This window comes from Mustela putorius, unplaced genomic scaffold (genome assembly GCF_011764305.1).
Source record: "Mustela putorius furo isolate JIRA1106 unplaced genomic scaffold, ASM1176430v1.1 tig00003834_pilon_pilon_pilon, whole genome shotgun sequence".
Classification (NCBI taxonomy): Eukaryota; Metazoa; Chordata; class Mammalia; order Carnivora; family Mustelidae; genus Mustela; species Mustela putorius.
The window spans coordinates 99,898,846-99,914,913 of record NW_025421987.1 but is presented as its reverse complement, the minus strand read 5'-3'; the positions used below and the strand labels follow the sequence as shown (position 1 = coordinate 99,914,913).

General features: G+C 41.3%; 2 protein-coding genes across 13 annotated transcripts in view; one reads left to right on the top strand and one right to left on the bottom strand.

The window, feature by feature from the left end:
• Nucleotides 1-12,243, top strand: part of LOC101681767 (protein mono-ADP-ribosyltransferase PARP14) — a 53,732-nt gene extending 41,489 nt beyond the window's left edge. For 9 of the 11 annotated variants that reach the window (XM_045088824.1, XM_004745452.3, XM_045088825.1 and 6 more), the window contains 4 exons: nt 811-1,410; nt 2,671-2,804; nt 6,449-6,623; nt 7,514-9,755. In XM_045088824.1, the coding sequence (XP_044944759.1) occupies nt 811-1,410; nt 2,671-2,804; nt 6,449-6,623; nt 7,514-7,803 (1,199 nt within the window). In that variant the 3' untranslated portion in view covers nt 7,804-9,755. Of the gene's footprint in view, nt 1-810; nt 1,411-2,670; nt 2,805-6,448; nt 6,624-7,513; nt 9,756-11,914 lie in introns of those variants that run through there. The other 2 variants (XM_004745454.3, XM_045088826.1) reach the window with 2 other exon arrangements.
• A 1,438-nt stretch (nt 12,244-13,681) lies between these two features.
• HSPBAP1 (HSPB1 associated protein 1) overlaps nt 13,682-16,068 on the bottom strand; it is a 59,355-nt gene continuing 56,968 nt past the window's right edge. For both annotated transcript variants that reach the window (XM_013052673.2, XM_004745455.3), the window contains 2 exons: nt 14,711-14,821; nt 13,682-14,592 (listed from right to left, as the gene is read on the bottom strand). In XM_013052673.2, the coding sequence (XP_012908127.2) occupies nt 14,059-14,592; nt 14,711-14,821 (645 nt within the window). In that variant the 3' untranslated portion in view covers nt 13,682-14,058. The remainder of the gene's footprint in view (nt 14,593-14,710; nt 14,822-16,068) is intronic.

Below are 16,068 nucleotides of genomic sequence, written 5' to 3'. Positions count from 1 at the left end.
TCATCATTGGGGAAATGCAAATCAAAACCATAAAGAGATACACCTCACCTGATAGAATGGCTATTATGAAAAAGACAAAAAACAAGTGTTGGTGAGGATGTAGAGAAAAGGAACTCTTGTGCACTGTTGGTGGGAATGTAAACTGGTACACCCACTGTTGAAAACAGTATGAAGGTTCCTCAAGAAATTAGAAATGGAACTACCATATGATCCAGAAAATTCCATTTCTGGGTATTTATCTTAAGGTGACAATAAAAGAAACTATTTCCAAAAAGATATCTGCACCCCCATGTTCGTTGCAGTAGTATTTACAAAACCAAGACATGGGAAAACCCAAGTGCCCACCAACAAATGAATGGATAAAGAAAATGTGGCATATATATTTATCTGTATCTATATACACATGCCTATGTAGCATGAATGTGTATATTACACACATGCACACAATGAAATATCATTCAGCCCTAAAAAAGAAGGAAATCAGCCATTTGTGGTAACATGAATGGACCTAGAGGGTACTGTGCTAAGTGAAACAAGACAGAGAAGGACAAATACTGTCTGATCTCACTTATATGTGGAATCTTAAAAAACAAACAAACTCATAGACACAGAGAAGAGATAGGTGGTTGCCAGGTTGCCAGAGAGAGCAGGGATGGGGTGGGAGATGAGGATGGGTGAAACAAATGAAGGGGTCAAAAGGTACAAACTTGTGGATATAAGATAAGTAAGGCATGGAGATGTCATGTGTAGCATGGTGACAAAGAGAGGGAGGGAGAGAAAACAATAGCTAATCTTCCTTTCTTTTTTTAGCATTTATGAAATCCCCAAGTCCATTTCCACAAAAGCAGAATCCGTTGGTTTTGAAAAAGAAAACAGAATCAGCGAGTTTTCAGGTGTGTGGTGAAAGTGGAAAATGTATAAAAAACGTTGTCTCCTGGATACAGGATTTGATCACAAAGGAACTATGTCCTTACACCTATGAAGATGAGTGTATCAAAGATTTTAATGAGAAAGAATATCAGAAATTGAATGAGCTACAGGAGAACTTAAATATTGCCATTTGCTTGGACTACAAAAGAGCCTTGATTGAAGTTTTTGGACTTGGCAAAGATCTGACACAGGCTAGAAATGCAATTGAGGAAATGATCAAAGGAATGAGATTGGCCAAGGAACAGAAATCCCAGGCAGAGTTAATCAGTGAATTTATAGAATGGCAATATTGCAAAAATAGTACTTTTCAGAGTTTTGATAAAATAACCAATCTGCAATTGGAGACTGCATGGAAGGCAAAGAAAAGGAAAACTGTTGTCAAAATTAATCATCAGAGCTACACAGTGGACCTGACTACACACACCGCTACAGATGCAAAAGGACACAGTTTACCTGTTCAGCGCCTCATGAAATCAGAAGGTGAGTCGGACTGTGGGCTTGCTATCCATTATTTTACACCTCCTTTGGATTTAACACCATTCTGTACATATGTTGAAATTGTATTCACGTAGATAAAATTGAAGCAACCCCTCTGGAATGAAATAGAAAACTTGGTCTCTAAGCTAAGGAGCTTATGTCATGGACAGGGAGATGTAGCATGGGTACACTCAACAGCCCTAGGACGACCTTCTTAATGGTGACCAGACCCAAACCTTGCATTTGTTCCTGTCTCTACAGTTTACATGCTTCCCAGAGTCAGTTCTGCTGTGGAACTGATGGAAAGCCATGGGCTTTAAAGAAGAGTGGCCTAAGGTTTTCTAGAACAAAAGAAGACAGCCTGGTCAGAGTGGGCACTCGCTGTGTCCGTGACTGATAACCCAGGGAGGATTGGGAGCCTATGGGATCTCCTCCCAGAATTTACTTCCTCCCCTGCCCTGAACATAAGGTTTCCTTAAGGCACACACCAGGAAAAAGACTTCAGATTCTCTGACTGGATCTGCCCCCCATGAAGGGAATGCTTGTGCTGTGTAGATAGCCTTTCCTGCCTATGAACCACACAGGTCCTCCAAGGGAGACTAGTAAGTTGGCTTCCAGTATAGAATGTTCGTGTCTCGTGAGATCTGTGTGAGTGAATTCTTCAGACTCTGAGCAACCCCAAGGAAAGGACAAATCAAGTATACCATTCTGTTCAGCAGAAGGGAAGGCAGAACTGCCATCACCTGCGACAGAGCCAAACCTGCCGTCCACCCAACCCTTAAGGATGCGGGGAAGAATAATGACAGAATAGATGTGGAGGGCCTTGTGAGGGTGAGGAGTTCTGACAAAAATCCACCCTGTTGCAACAAGACCATCATAGGGAAATAATTTCCTGTTATTAAATTATGACATATTAGAGACTGAACAGAATATGCAGCTGAGTTACACTACACAATTCTCAAATGTAAGCGTGATCAAAACTTACTAAGATGCAGGTACCCAGGCTCCACTGCTCTGAGAGTTTGAGTCATAGATCTTTGGGTTTTTTTCTTAACAAGCATTACGGCTGCTTCTGCTGTCAGTTGTCCAACGGCCACACTTTTGAGAAACATTCTCCTAGAAAGACAAGGAACTTCTTGAACACATGGAGTTAGGGGATTGTAAAGTAAGAACACAGATGATACTCGGTTCTTCAGAGTAGACCAGGAATGTGCGGACGGGCCTTCCCAGGTGTGTGGGAGTTCTCAAATGTCCTCTTTACAGTTAAGACCCCCGAGCACTGGGATGATATGAAGCAGCAGGATTTCTGTGTGGTAGAGCTCCAGCCTGGGCATGCAGAATATAACACGGTGGCAAGCAAGTTTAATCAGACCTGCTCACACTTCTGCATAGAGAAGGTAAGCCTTCTGCTGACATGGAATTTTCTTTTTCTTTTTTTTTTTTAGATTTTATTTATTTATTTGACAGAGAGAGATCACAAGTAGACAGAGAGGCAGGCAGAGAGAGAGACAAGGGAAGCAGGCTCCCTGCTGAGCAGAGAGCCCGATGCGGGACTCGATCCCAGGACCCTGAGATCATGACCTGAGCTGAAGGCAGCGGCTTAACCCACTGAGCCACCCAGGCGCCCCTGACATGGAATTTTCTTAATGATGGAAATGAGTGGTCCTGGATAAATATATAAATACATTTGCATTAATTTCCCATCCCCCCCTTTTTTTGGCTCAGAATTAGAATATTCTATGGTAATCAGATTTTAGGTTGTAGATTCTACTCCTATTACCATTATTACAGACACGTTAAAATGGAGATCCTGTCAGGTATTACAATATAATATTAGATTGCCATATGATATTAGAATACTAAAACCAGGTGTTGACTTAGGAAGGAGCTGGTTAGTAGTGATCTTGAAGAGACAGCTGGTAGAAGTCTTCCCAAGAGGAAGAAATCTTCCCCCAGAGGAAGAACCAGTGAGTGACTCTAAAGAGGAAAGAAAGGGGAAGGTCCCCAAGAAAAAAGGAGAAGCCACTCAGTGGTGGACGTGTGGAGGCTGCTGGAAGCAAGACCAGCGGCTCCAAGAAAAAGGAAAAGTTCCAAAAGTTAGCCCAGGAGGATTAAGATGGACATTCCCTCACCCAACCCTATAAAGCAAAATCACAAGAATTCCTGAAGCCACGTAATTAAAAAAAAACAAAGACAGAGCTTCAGGATTGATTTGGCAACTAGCAGACACCACAGAGGCAGAGGCCCTCAGTTCAGGATCGTATGCTCCTGCCCTGCCATGCACAGATCAGCAGTGCACGCTTCCAGGATAAATCCAATAGTCCTTTCCTTTTCATCTCCCTTATTTTGGCAACTTCCACTTAAAAAAAAAAAAAAAAGATTTATTTGAGAGAGTGAGAGCACACACGAGTTGGGGGAGGAGCAGAAAGAGAGACAATCTCAAGCAGACCCCCCAGCTGAGCACAGAGCCTGACGCAGGGCTTGATCCCACAACCCTGAGATCATGACCTGAGGCGAAGTCAAAAGTGGACACTAAATCAGCTGAGCCACGCAGGCACCCCTGGAACATTCCACTTTCAAACATCACTATTGCTCTTTGAAATTATGTTCCCATTTGATCTGGGGCAATCTGATATTAATGCTTTCTTCTTTAACTAATTTTCCTTTCGTTATCCTGGTTATCTATTTCTCCTCCAAACCCCTAATCCTAGCTTTACCCACATTACTTATATTTTGGTCTTCTGTCTCTGCACTTCTCCAGGAAAAGTTTTTCCCTTCTTGGCTTCAGCTGTTATTTCAATGTTGGTAGCTCCCAATCAATCTCATCAACCTGGACCTTTGATCAAGCTTTACAACATATTCCAGGGACCTATAAAATCTCTGCTTGCCTATGTAGCTGCAAATCAGTTTCTCTCAACCTAACCCATCATCTCACCATTTCCTTTTCCTTTCTCACTTCTGTCCTCGGTCCACCACTTTCTGAGTAAACCTAGATATCTTTGGGTGCCTTCCCTTCATCCATCATAACGAGTTTGCCAGTAAGCCCTGCGTTTTCTCTCTTTGCAAATTTTTCTTACTCCCTATTTCTAACACCGCTCTTTATTCATGTACTTAAGTACATAACTCAAGAAGACTTGGCGTTTCTTACAAAGATATGCATCATACCTTCAGATAAAATAAATAAATGAAGAAAATGGACAAAAAAAGAGGGAAGAAAAAATAAATACAGAGGTATTATCTATTTACAAAAATACACGAGTTCCTGGATAGTTACGAGAGGTTCACAGGATCGTTTCTGAGCTTCCTAGTAGACAAAGTGAAGAAGTAAACACCCAGCCTCAAGAGTCACCATTTCTGTCAATCAGAAAGAAAACCATGTGCTCGGGAGACTCTCAGCTTTTCACAGTGCTGACACTACTTGAGAGATTTGGCCTGTGAACAGGTGCTGGAGAATATCTCCAAAATCAACCTCACAATATATTCAGTATCATATTTTATACCATTGCTTTTATTTTTAATCCCTTCAAGCAAAACAATTCTGAGGTACCAAAACAATGTGGTTCAAGTATGCAGCACTCTCATGGGCTGATTCTGAGAAAGCAAGTAAGTTTCATTTCAGATACCAAGCACAGTCATCTATCTGGTAGTGGCTGATTGGCCCATTTTGATGAGATGCCAAGTCCAGACAGAAAAGGACAGTCCAGTGGACCACCAATGTCTGCAGGGGGCCCTTGCCATGTTTTAGGGAATGGCCATAGAAATGATTTCACTGTTTTTTTTTTTTTTTTTTTTTTTTTAGTGGATCCTTCTCTCAAATAAAATCCTATGTGAAAGTCCAGTGTGTGAAACAGATAGACGTAAAGCTACTTATGGTACCTCTGTAGAAATCCCTAACAGTGTGAAAACACTAAAAATAGGTGGTTATTATCCTCCATGACGGTTAGGGCCTGTGACTAAGATTTTTAACATCCGTAAACTTCCACATTGATGGAATAATTTTGCCACACTTGCCTTTCTCTCTCTTTGGGTTTTTGCTGAAGCATTTGAAAGTAAGTTGCAGATATCATGACACTCCTGAATATTTTAGTGCATATCTCCTGTGAATAAAGACAGTCTCCTAAATAACAACACTGCTATCCCATATTTAAAAATGTACAGTAGTTCGGTAATATCTAATAGAATCCATATTCAGATTTCCCCAACTGCTTACTCTCTTATCACTCTCCCCTCTCCAGTAGGCCTTTGGTCATTCTGTCTCCTCTGTCTCTTCTGATCTAGAATGGCACTCTTACATTTTAAAAAATAATTTTTCATAATACTGAATTTTTAAAAGAGTTTAAGCCAGTTGTGTTATAGAATGTCCTATATTCTGACTCTGTCTTGTCTAGATTTTCTTTTCTTTTTTTTATAAGAACTCAAGCAAGTTTGCTTATAGAGTCAAGATCTGTCTGATTCCTCCTGGGTCCTGCTATCCAGGACACAAGGCATTTCCAACACACAATAGAGGCCACTTCCCAAAGAGGATGGTCAAATCATGGACACTATGATCTGCAACCAGATCTCACCCCACCAGGACTCGTGCCCCACTCTTCCAACCGCATCAGAGACTAATTTTCATCAATTAACTTCCTTCTGGACTAGATCCTCTAGTGCTTCTCCCACCAGTAGAACGTGGCTAACCAGGTGAACCAGTGTCCCAAAAGGACTGAGGAGGAGAGAGGCCAAGGGACCGAGTGAAGTAGACAGCAACCAGAGCAGCCATTGAACTGAAGATAAAAAGCAGGAGTTGGGGAGGCTTGGTCAAATCCTAAACACTGTTTGCTCTCATGTAGTGCAGTACAAGATGTTAAAAACTGAAATTAAATCTCTTCCCAAGGTCTGCTTTTGTGAAACACTGGATCTAAAAAGATTTCTGAATGTAGAATGGTGCCATCTGGCATTGAACTTATTTTAATTTTTATTTATGAAAAATAATGGTCATATCTGTATCTTGCCAAAGGCTCTTGGCACCGACAGAATATTTCTCCTTGTTGATTTGCAGATTGAGAGGATCCAGAATCCAGATCTCTGGAATTGCTACCAAACAAGGAAGAAAACCATGGATACCAAGAACGGGCATAAAAACAATGAGAAGCAGCTCTTCCATGGGACAGATGCTGACTCCGTGCCACATGTCAACCGAAATGGCTTTAACCGCAGTTATGCTGGAAAGAACGGTAAGAAAGCAAGTAATCTGGCTGCTCTGAATGGGGTGTCAGCTGTGAGAACCCAAACTGGCGAGGGACAGTGTGGACTGATTGCATTGTGTCCCTTCGTGGTTGGCGGCCATGCTGCGGCCAGAGTTTCAAGGCTGTGCTCGTTATGTTTCACCCCAGAAGAACTGCCTGGACCTCTGGGTTGGAGGAATGACATTTAAAAATTTAAAACACATGAAAAAAAAATTTTAGGAGGCTTTGGAGAGAAGAACTGAACATTATTTTAACCTTATTTGACGTATTGGGTAAACACATAAGATTATAGACTAAACTGAACTTGTTTTTTTAACTTTGTTTTTTCAGTGTTCTAAGATTCATTGTTTATGCACCACGCCCAGTGCTCCATGCAATACATTCCCTCCTTAAAACCCACCACCTGGCTCACCCATCCCCCACCCCCACCCCTCCTAAATCCTCAGTTTGTTTCTCAGAGTCCACAGTCTCTCATGGTCCATCTCCCCCTCTGATTTCCCCCTACTCACTTCTCTCCATCTCCCAATGTCCTCCGTGTTATTCCTTATGCTCCACAAGTAAGTGAAACCGTGTGATAATTGACTCTTTCTGCTTGAGTTACTTCACTCAGCATCTCTTCCAGTCCCATCCATGTTGATATAAAAGTTGGGTATTCATGCTTTCTGATGGAGGCATAATACTCCATAGTGTATATGGACCACATCTTCTTTATCCATTTGTCTGTTGAAGGACATCTTAGCTCTTTCCACAGTTTGGCGAATGTGGCCATTGCTGCTATGAACATTGGGGTACAGATGACCCTTCTTTTCACTACATTTCTATCTTTGGAGGTAAATACCCAATGTAAACTGAACCTCTTAAAAATGTTCTCTTCACAGCTGTGGCATATGGAAAGGGAACCTATTTCGCTGTTGATGCCTGTTATTCTGCTAATGATATATACTCCAGACCAGACAGCCATGGGAGAAAGCATATGTACTATGTGCGAGTACTTACTGGAAACTACACACGTGGAAATCACTCACTAATTGTGCCTCCTCCAAAGAGCCCTGAAAACCCTACTGACCTGTATGACACTGTCACAGATTGTGTGCGGAATCCCCACTTATTTGTGGTATTTTATGACTACCAGGCTTACCCAGAGTACCTCATTACTTTTACCAATTAACATCTGAGTATCCTTCCCAGAAGACATTGCTCGTCTATACATGCCAAGTTGTAAAACAAGTTTTAGATTTTTTTTCCTCTTAACAGCATTTTGTAAGATCAAAGGATCCTTGTCACTGAAATCAGACTTTCTTCAACTTCTCCTTCATACCTGGAATGAACCTATCTTAACAGCAATACATTTGAGAATTTAAATCACATAACTTAGTTATAACGGTGTATCCACAACCATGGACATCAAATCTGCAGAAGGAAAGAATAGGGTTGTAGTCTTGGGAAGGAGAGAATGAGTTCACCTTAAAGGAAGAGAGCACAGCTATGCAATTTCAGCGCTGCTGCAAAGGAGACAGCTGTATATCACGTTGGGATGCCATATTCCTGTGAGAAGCACAGTATTACTGAGTGGGGAGGACTGCTCATTTCCAGGCGGCCAGGGATGTTGTCTCTCTCTCTTTTTTTAATTCCTGGGCTGAGATCTATGCCTGATGTAAATAGATGCTCCAGAACATTCCATAAACCAACTAAGAAAGAAAAAAATTAGTTAGACTCCAACCAAAGTAGGAGCCATCTCTTTAATATCCTTGACTTGTCACTTTGCCTTAAATTGAACAGATTCTGTGACAGGGAATTCTGTTCTTCACAAACTGCACCATGTGCAGTGGGACATGTGGGACAACTCCAGCCTGGCTTCTGTGTCCTGTACAGTTGAGGGGCCGTGGTCTAGCTTGTGGCCCATGGGAACTGGGTCCCATGGACTTGTGCAACACAGCAGTTCTGGCTCCGAGTGGTCCTTTTCCATGTTGACCCCAAATCTGCCTTCATCTAACTTCTGTTGGTGACAGAAATTAGATGACAGTGACAACAGTGGGATACTTTCAGGGTGAAACCCTTCTATTAAGATTAAGTGAGTTCCAGTATTATTAATATTTTCCTTGGCAGTCTAGCTGTTGATGATTTTAAAGACTTTAAATAAACCAGAGGAATTAAGAAGCCATACTGCTAATTTTCTAGCTCAGTATCTATTAAATAGTAGTGTTGGTTTTTAAAAAAATTTTCCCCAGATAAATTTCAGATTCAGACACTGTTTATTGAGTGCCTAGATCGTACCAGGTGATATAATATGTGCTTTATAGTATTTATCTTATTCCTCCAAACAATCCTGTCAGGTAAGAATTGTATCCCCATCTTAAAGTTGGGGAAACTGACGCTCAGAGTATAAGAAGCTTCCTTGCCTGGGGTCACCTAGGTGGTAGCCCTTAGAGACAGAAACCCAGTCCCGATTCCTGTGTTACCACTACACCACTACAGAGCATAGCCTTTAGATTAATGTTACCATTTCGGGAGCATCTCAGGTAATCTATGAATGACCCTCATATTTCCTTGGCTTTTTCCTTCTGGCTTTGGTTTCTGTTAGAGTCTTCATTTGAAGCTCTGTAGGCCAAGAGGCTAGAGCTGATGCCCTGTGCAGGTGGTGCGCTCTGACACTAGGGGGTGTTGTGAGGAGGCGAAAGGAGCTCTTCTTTGGCTGCTGTGAACTACTTGCCTCAAGTACAGGAAGTTGAGGGGACCAGAGTTCCACTTCATTAACGGACATCTTGAAGTTTTTCTTGCTGGTTTTTGTTTTGCTTTGTTTTTTAAGATTTATTTATTTTGAGAGAGAGAGAGAGAGAGAAAGGGAGAGAATCTCAAGCAGACTCCCTGCTGAGTGCAGAGCCTGACACGGGGCCCTATCTGACCTGAGCTGAAATCAAGCATCAGATGCTTACCTGCCTGAGCCACCCAAGTGCCCCTGTTGCTGTTAGTTTGTTAAGTGGCTTGACTCATTATTGCTTGGGCATGGCTTCCCAGCCACCGGCCTCTGAGCTCAGCTCATCCAGTCAGTAAATGTAATAGTTATCCTCAATCTAAAGAAATGTCATGTACCTCCTTTTTGAATAAAATACTTGGAAACTATCTGGTGGTAAACCTCTTTATCCTTAAGGGCATCTAGATACAGGAAAGCTGAATGATAAACACAGGCCACTGTTGATAAAAGACTACAAGAAACCATGAGAGCATCAGGGGGTGCCCAGAGTGTTAATAATATTCAGCTGAAAATGACAGTAAGAGCGCAGTACAGGTTTAGTTCAGTAAATCTGAAGGGCAGATGGACTCCCACAGGAAGCTCCTGCTAAACCAAGCTCAATTCAAGACTGTGATGGGTCTTAGGGGATTCCTCTAGGGCCAGAGATTTTTAAACATTTTTGGTATTCTTAGGTCCTTAGTGTTTAGGTCCTTAGGTATCATCTTAGGTCCTTAAGTGTTTGCTGAGCTAGCAAGTCCTGGCCCACCCCAAAGGAGTCACGTTCTGTAGCTCTAGAGAGGTGCCTAGATATCTGCATTTTCAGCAAACACCTCAAATGATTCTGATAATCCTGATACTCGAACTGCCTATGACTTTCATGGCTCCAGAGACTTCTGCCTTCATGGGCCCCTTACTCCATAAAAAGTGAAAAAGTATTAACAATTACATTTTCCAACTGCACTGATACAAACATGAATGCAATGAAAACTAGATTATATGGGTTTTTTAAAAAAATTCAAAAGAAACTAAAACATTTTGGGGCCATGAAAAGCTCATGGGTCTTAGCCACTGTGTCAACTGGACAGGTTAGCCTTACTGATGCCTGGACATGTTAGGTGCAACGCTGAGCCGTACTTTTTTTTAACTTTAAAAAAAAAATTATTTTTTCAGTGTTCCAAGATTCATTGTTTATGCATCACACCCAATGCTCCACACAATACCTGCCCTCCTTAGTACCCACCAAGGCTCACCTATCCCTCTACCCTCCCCTCCAAAACCCTCAGTTTGTTTCTCAGAGTCCACAGTCTCTCATGGTTCATCTCCCCCTCCAATTTCCCCCAATTCACCCTTCCTTTCCTTCTCCTAATGTCCTCCATGTTATTCCTTATGCTCCACAAGTAAGTGAAATCATATGATAATTGACTCTCTCTGCTTGACTTATTTCACTCAGCATAATCTCCTCTAGTCCTGTCCACGTTGATACAAAAGTTGTATATTCATCTTTTCTGATGGAGGTATAATACTCCATTGCATATATGGACCTTATCTTCTTTATTCATTCGTCTGTTGAAGAGCATCTTAGCTCTTTCCACAGTTTGGCAACTGTGGCCATTGCTGCTATGAACACTGGGGTACAGATGGCCCTTCTTTTCACTACATTTGTATCTTTGGGGTAAATACCCAGTAGTGTAATTGCAGGGTCATAGAGAAGCTCTATTTTTAATTTCTCAAGGAATCTCCACACTGGTTTCCAAAGTGGCTGCACCAACTTGCATTCCCACCACCAGTGTAAGAGGGTTCCCCTTTCTCTACATCCTCTCCAACACTTGTTTCTTGTCTTGTTAATTTTGGCCATTCTAACTGGTGTAAGGTGGTATCTCAATGTGGTTTTGAATTGAATCTCCCTAATGGCTAATGATGATGAATATTTTTTCATGTGTCTGTTAGCCATTTTTATGTCTTCTTTGGAGAAGTGTCTGTTCATGTCTTCTGCCCATTTTTTGACGTGATTATGTGTTTTGTGAGTGTTGAGTTTGAGGAGTTCTTTATACATCTTGGATATCAGCCCTTTGTCTAGAGAGTCATTTGTGAATATCTTCTCCCATTCTGTGAGTTGCCTCTTTGTTTTGTTGACTGTTTCCTTTGCTGTTGCTCAGCTATATTCTTAATAGAACTTTTGTTTGTAGTTCTTACAGTCTCAGTGAGACTCAGTGAGATGAGCTGGAACCTGTTGCCCCACCCAGGAGTGGCCCGGTCCTGGGAGCAGGGGATGAGCCTGTAGTCTTTAAGGCCTCTGGCCTCTGCAGGGTCAATATATTTATCTAATAATTTCACTCACACATGCTTGCTTATACAAGAAATGCAGGATGAAATGGGACCCAGCTCCCTGAGCGCCCAATGGTCCCCCCGTTTGACTATCTTTCCTCACTGACATACTCTCCTTCACAGATAGCCAAGATCTCTATCTTGATAAAATCAGGAAACTATCTCCCATCACCCATTTATACTTAGAAATCCCTTCATACTAATGTCTTAACTCTCTTTCCAGCTCTCTGCATGTCAAAGACTGTTACCTCCAACTGCATCAAGTGCTTTGTTTCAGAATCTCCTTCAAACTTTTGTGACCCAACCTACAGGAGGACATGAAGAAAAACAATTTATATCAGGCCCAGTTCATACACAGATACAACTGAAAAGTTATATGAAATATATTTATCCAAAAAAAAATACTTTTCCTGGGAAATTTCATGAAATAATATTTATACTTACTAATTAATTCACTGAAATAACCTATTCTATTTAACTTTTAAAAAATGCTGGTCTTGGGGCCCCTGGGTGGCTCAGTGGGTTGAAGCCTCTGCCTTTGGCTCGGGTCGTGATCCCAGGGTCCTGGGATCGAGCCCCACGTCGGGCTCTCTGCTCAGCAGGAGCCTGCTTCCTCCTATCTCTGCCCGCTCTCTGCCTACTTGTGATCTCTGTCTGTCAAATAAATAAATAAAATATTTAAAAAAAAATGCTGGTCTTGCCCACTATATCGATTTTATTACTTACTAATGGGCCACAATCTGCAATTTGAAAAACAGTAGTCAAAGGAGTAGCAAACATCAAAAATAAAATATCTGAAGAAAACAGTATGTCTAGTTCTGCAATAAGGATCTACCTACTAAGGGGAACAGACATCTTATCCTTGGCCACAACACCCTCTACCACAATGTGTTTGATGGAGTGTTGCCAACAAGTTCTTCCTTTTATAATCCACTCAGCCAAATACTGAACAAGCCCCTACCCTATGCTGGGCACTCTGATCAATGCTCTGTGACTCCATAATAATCAAAACAAAGTCCATACCCCATGGAGTGACATTCTGATTGGGGAAGAAAATAAATAGGTATACAATGGTCAATCATAGTAAGTGCTACAGACAGGTCTCTTCCAGACCCTTCTTTTCCTGGACATGTTCATATAACACCTCCCTCACTGCTAGAAGGCATATGTTTTCTTCGGATGTACTTGATACCCTGAATCTGAAGACTGACAAGGATGGAGCCAGTAGTCACTTCATCTTAAAAGATTAATTTGCTTACCTTTTGTTATATATTTGTTTCACAAATGGTTACTCAGAGATCCATACACTTTTCTAATTTCTAAATTCTTTTTTTTTTTTTTTTTTTAGATTTTATTTATATGAGAGAGAGAGAGGGAGAGAGAGCTCGAGATCAGGAGCAGAGAGAGGGGTAGAGGGAGAAGCAGACCCCCTGAAGCCTGATTCAGGACTCGATCCCAGGACGTGGGATCATGACCTGAGCTGAAGGCAGATGCTTAACTGACTAAGCCACCCACGTGCCCTAATTTCTAAAGTCTTAGTTAGACAGTAATGGTAATAATTATCCCCAGATCTTCTTGCAAATGTAATGAAAGAAGGCTCAATCCCACTAGACCAAACCTTTAGTCCATTGCAGGAGCCAGTAACATCCAGTGCTTTTCCTTCCCAGGACTAGTGTTCCTAGATGTCCCAGTTCCTTCCATAATGAAGCCTTATATTGGACCCCGCCGACTTTTTTCCTGATTGGTATCCTGCTCTGGGTGACAGGGATTAGCCAGTGAAAATTCTGCAGGTGTCATAGGTGTAATCAATCACTTTGGATCAAGGCTAGAAGCCACCCAATGGATGCATTTGGCCAGGGGTTGGCAAACTTTCTCTCTGAGGGGATAGACAGTATTTTCAGTCTTGCGGGCCACACTGGCTTGGTCACTGCTCAACTCTGACACTGTAACTCTAAAGCTGCCATCAGCAATATGTAATGAATGGCATGGCTGTGCTCCAGTAAACCTTTATTTACAAAAACAAGCAGCAGGCCGACCTCGCCTTGAGACTGCTGAAGAGGTATTACTTTCTGTTAAGAACACCTGGGGCTTACATTTGAGATCAGCTAAAAGGACCAGATGTGAGAGGAAAGGCAAAGTCACTGAAGAAAGAAGGCCTAACAAGTAACAAAGAGCCGGCTGGCTCGGAGAGCGATGTTCGTGAATGAAGGTGGCAAGAGACTGAAACACAATTAGGTCTAAAGAACAAGTGCATTTACAAGCACGCTGGCCTACAAATTAATTTTGTGCTCTGCCATTTTTTTATTTAATGATCAAACTACTTAAAAATATTTTTAAAGTATTATTTTAAAAGTCATTTCCTTAGAACTACAAACTTCTTCCTTGTATCAGAAGTTGTGCCACTATCCTGGTTACTTGTGGATTCACCAAGCAGTCCAGCAAGTCATCTGTAGAAATGAATGTTTGAGAAGGAGCCATACTACTATTTGAAGCAATTTGTTCCACAACTGCATCCTCACTTTTACTCGTCATTCGTTGCCTCTTGGTACAACGCAGTTTTCCAGAGTGTTCTCCATCTTTGCCTACAAAGTCTTTACCATCACCTTCAAATATGCCTCCTCTCTCTGAGGGTAGTTCTTCAGAACTCAGTATTACAGGAACCAGATCAGGGCCAAAGGGACTTGCTGCCTCCCATTTTCCTGTTCCCAGGATTACGTCCTGGCCACCTGTTTGTTCCACCGCCGTGCGATTGTGCACATTCAAGCCCTCCTGTTTCATGTCCTCTCTATTTGTTCTCAGGGCTTGGATTTCTATGACCTTAGATGTTCTGTAATGATCAAAAAGGGCAGAAACAGCTCTATTTAAGTAGCGACAATTGACTTCGTGGGATGTTTCCTCAACCTAGGGAAAAAGTAAAACTCCTTAGAATGGCTATATGCACTTACATAAATTAGAAAACAAATGTTCTAGCAAGGGTTGATTAATCACAGGAAACTAACTGCCACGATGAACAGCCTACCTCAGTTGGGTTTAACCAAGCTCTGGTATTGGTTGGATCCTCTGCAGTCTTCAGGGCACACACAAGCATGCGTGTGATTGCCTCTTCTACTCGGGCTTGGTGGTCCTCTTCCTGAGGCAAGATTTAAAAAGCACATTGTTTTCATCTGTCACTTTGTCTCATGGCTTAAAACAGAGTAGAGTCTCTATTAATTGTGGGCCCTGTTTGCTCATTAATATAAGCTTTTTTAGAGAAGGAAGGAACATGTTTTGGCAGATCACAACTTTTCTGTATTCACTATCACCTGACATCTAGAAGAGTTGTAAAATATTTCACCGACCACATTGAAGTTTTATCCTGTCTATAAGACATAGCCCTTAAGAATGAACTACTTTGTGATGTTTCTTCCAATCTCTTTCATTTGTTGACAAGTTTAAAATATTTTTTTAAAAAGGCACTACATACATAGAAATAATACTTAAGAATTTTAAAAACTTTCTTAATGGAAGAAAAATTATAATAAACATGCTTGGCCACAAGAATGAAATGGCTAAAAATCCAAATATGGTTTTTTAAAGACATAATAAGCATAAATTAGAGCATTAAGGATAAATTACATTTAAATCAATGACTTCTGTTCATCAAAAGGCAACAAAAGGAAAAAAAGCAAACCAGATATGTGTAATACATAAAACTGATAAAGGTTAATATCCAGGATATATAAAGAATCTATACACATCAAACAAATAATCCAATTTTTAAAAATAGGCAAGAGGCATGAAGACAAGCATTTCAGAAAAAGAGCAATCACATATTTATTAAAACGTGAAAGGTTTTAATAAACCTTTAATAAACTGAGCCTGGGTGGCTCAGTGGGTTAAGGCCTCTGCCTTCGGCTCAGGTCATGATCCCAGGGTCCTGGAATTGAGCACCACATTGGGCTCTCTGCTCAGCAAGGAGCCTGCTTCCCTTCCTCTCTCTCTCTCTGCCTGCCTCTCTACCAGCTTGTGATCTCTGTCTGTCAAATAAATAAATAAAAATCTTTTTAAAAAACCCATGAAAATATGTTTGACCTCATGAATAATCAGGGAAATGCAAATCGAGAAACTGGTGAAATTGGCAAAAGAGAGTCTGATAATTCCAAGTGGTAGAAAAATGTGCATTGACGGACTCACTGATGGTGGGAGTGCAAACTGGTATGGCCATCTGGAAAACATGTTGGTGTTATCTTGTAAACTTGGGTATTGTACCCCCTGCAGACCAGAATTTCTGTACCCAGAGAAATACATACTTTTTAAAAAAGATTTTATTAATTTATTTGGGGGAGAGAGAGAGAGAGAGCTTGAGAGAGAGAGCATGAGAGGAAAGAGGTCAGAGTG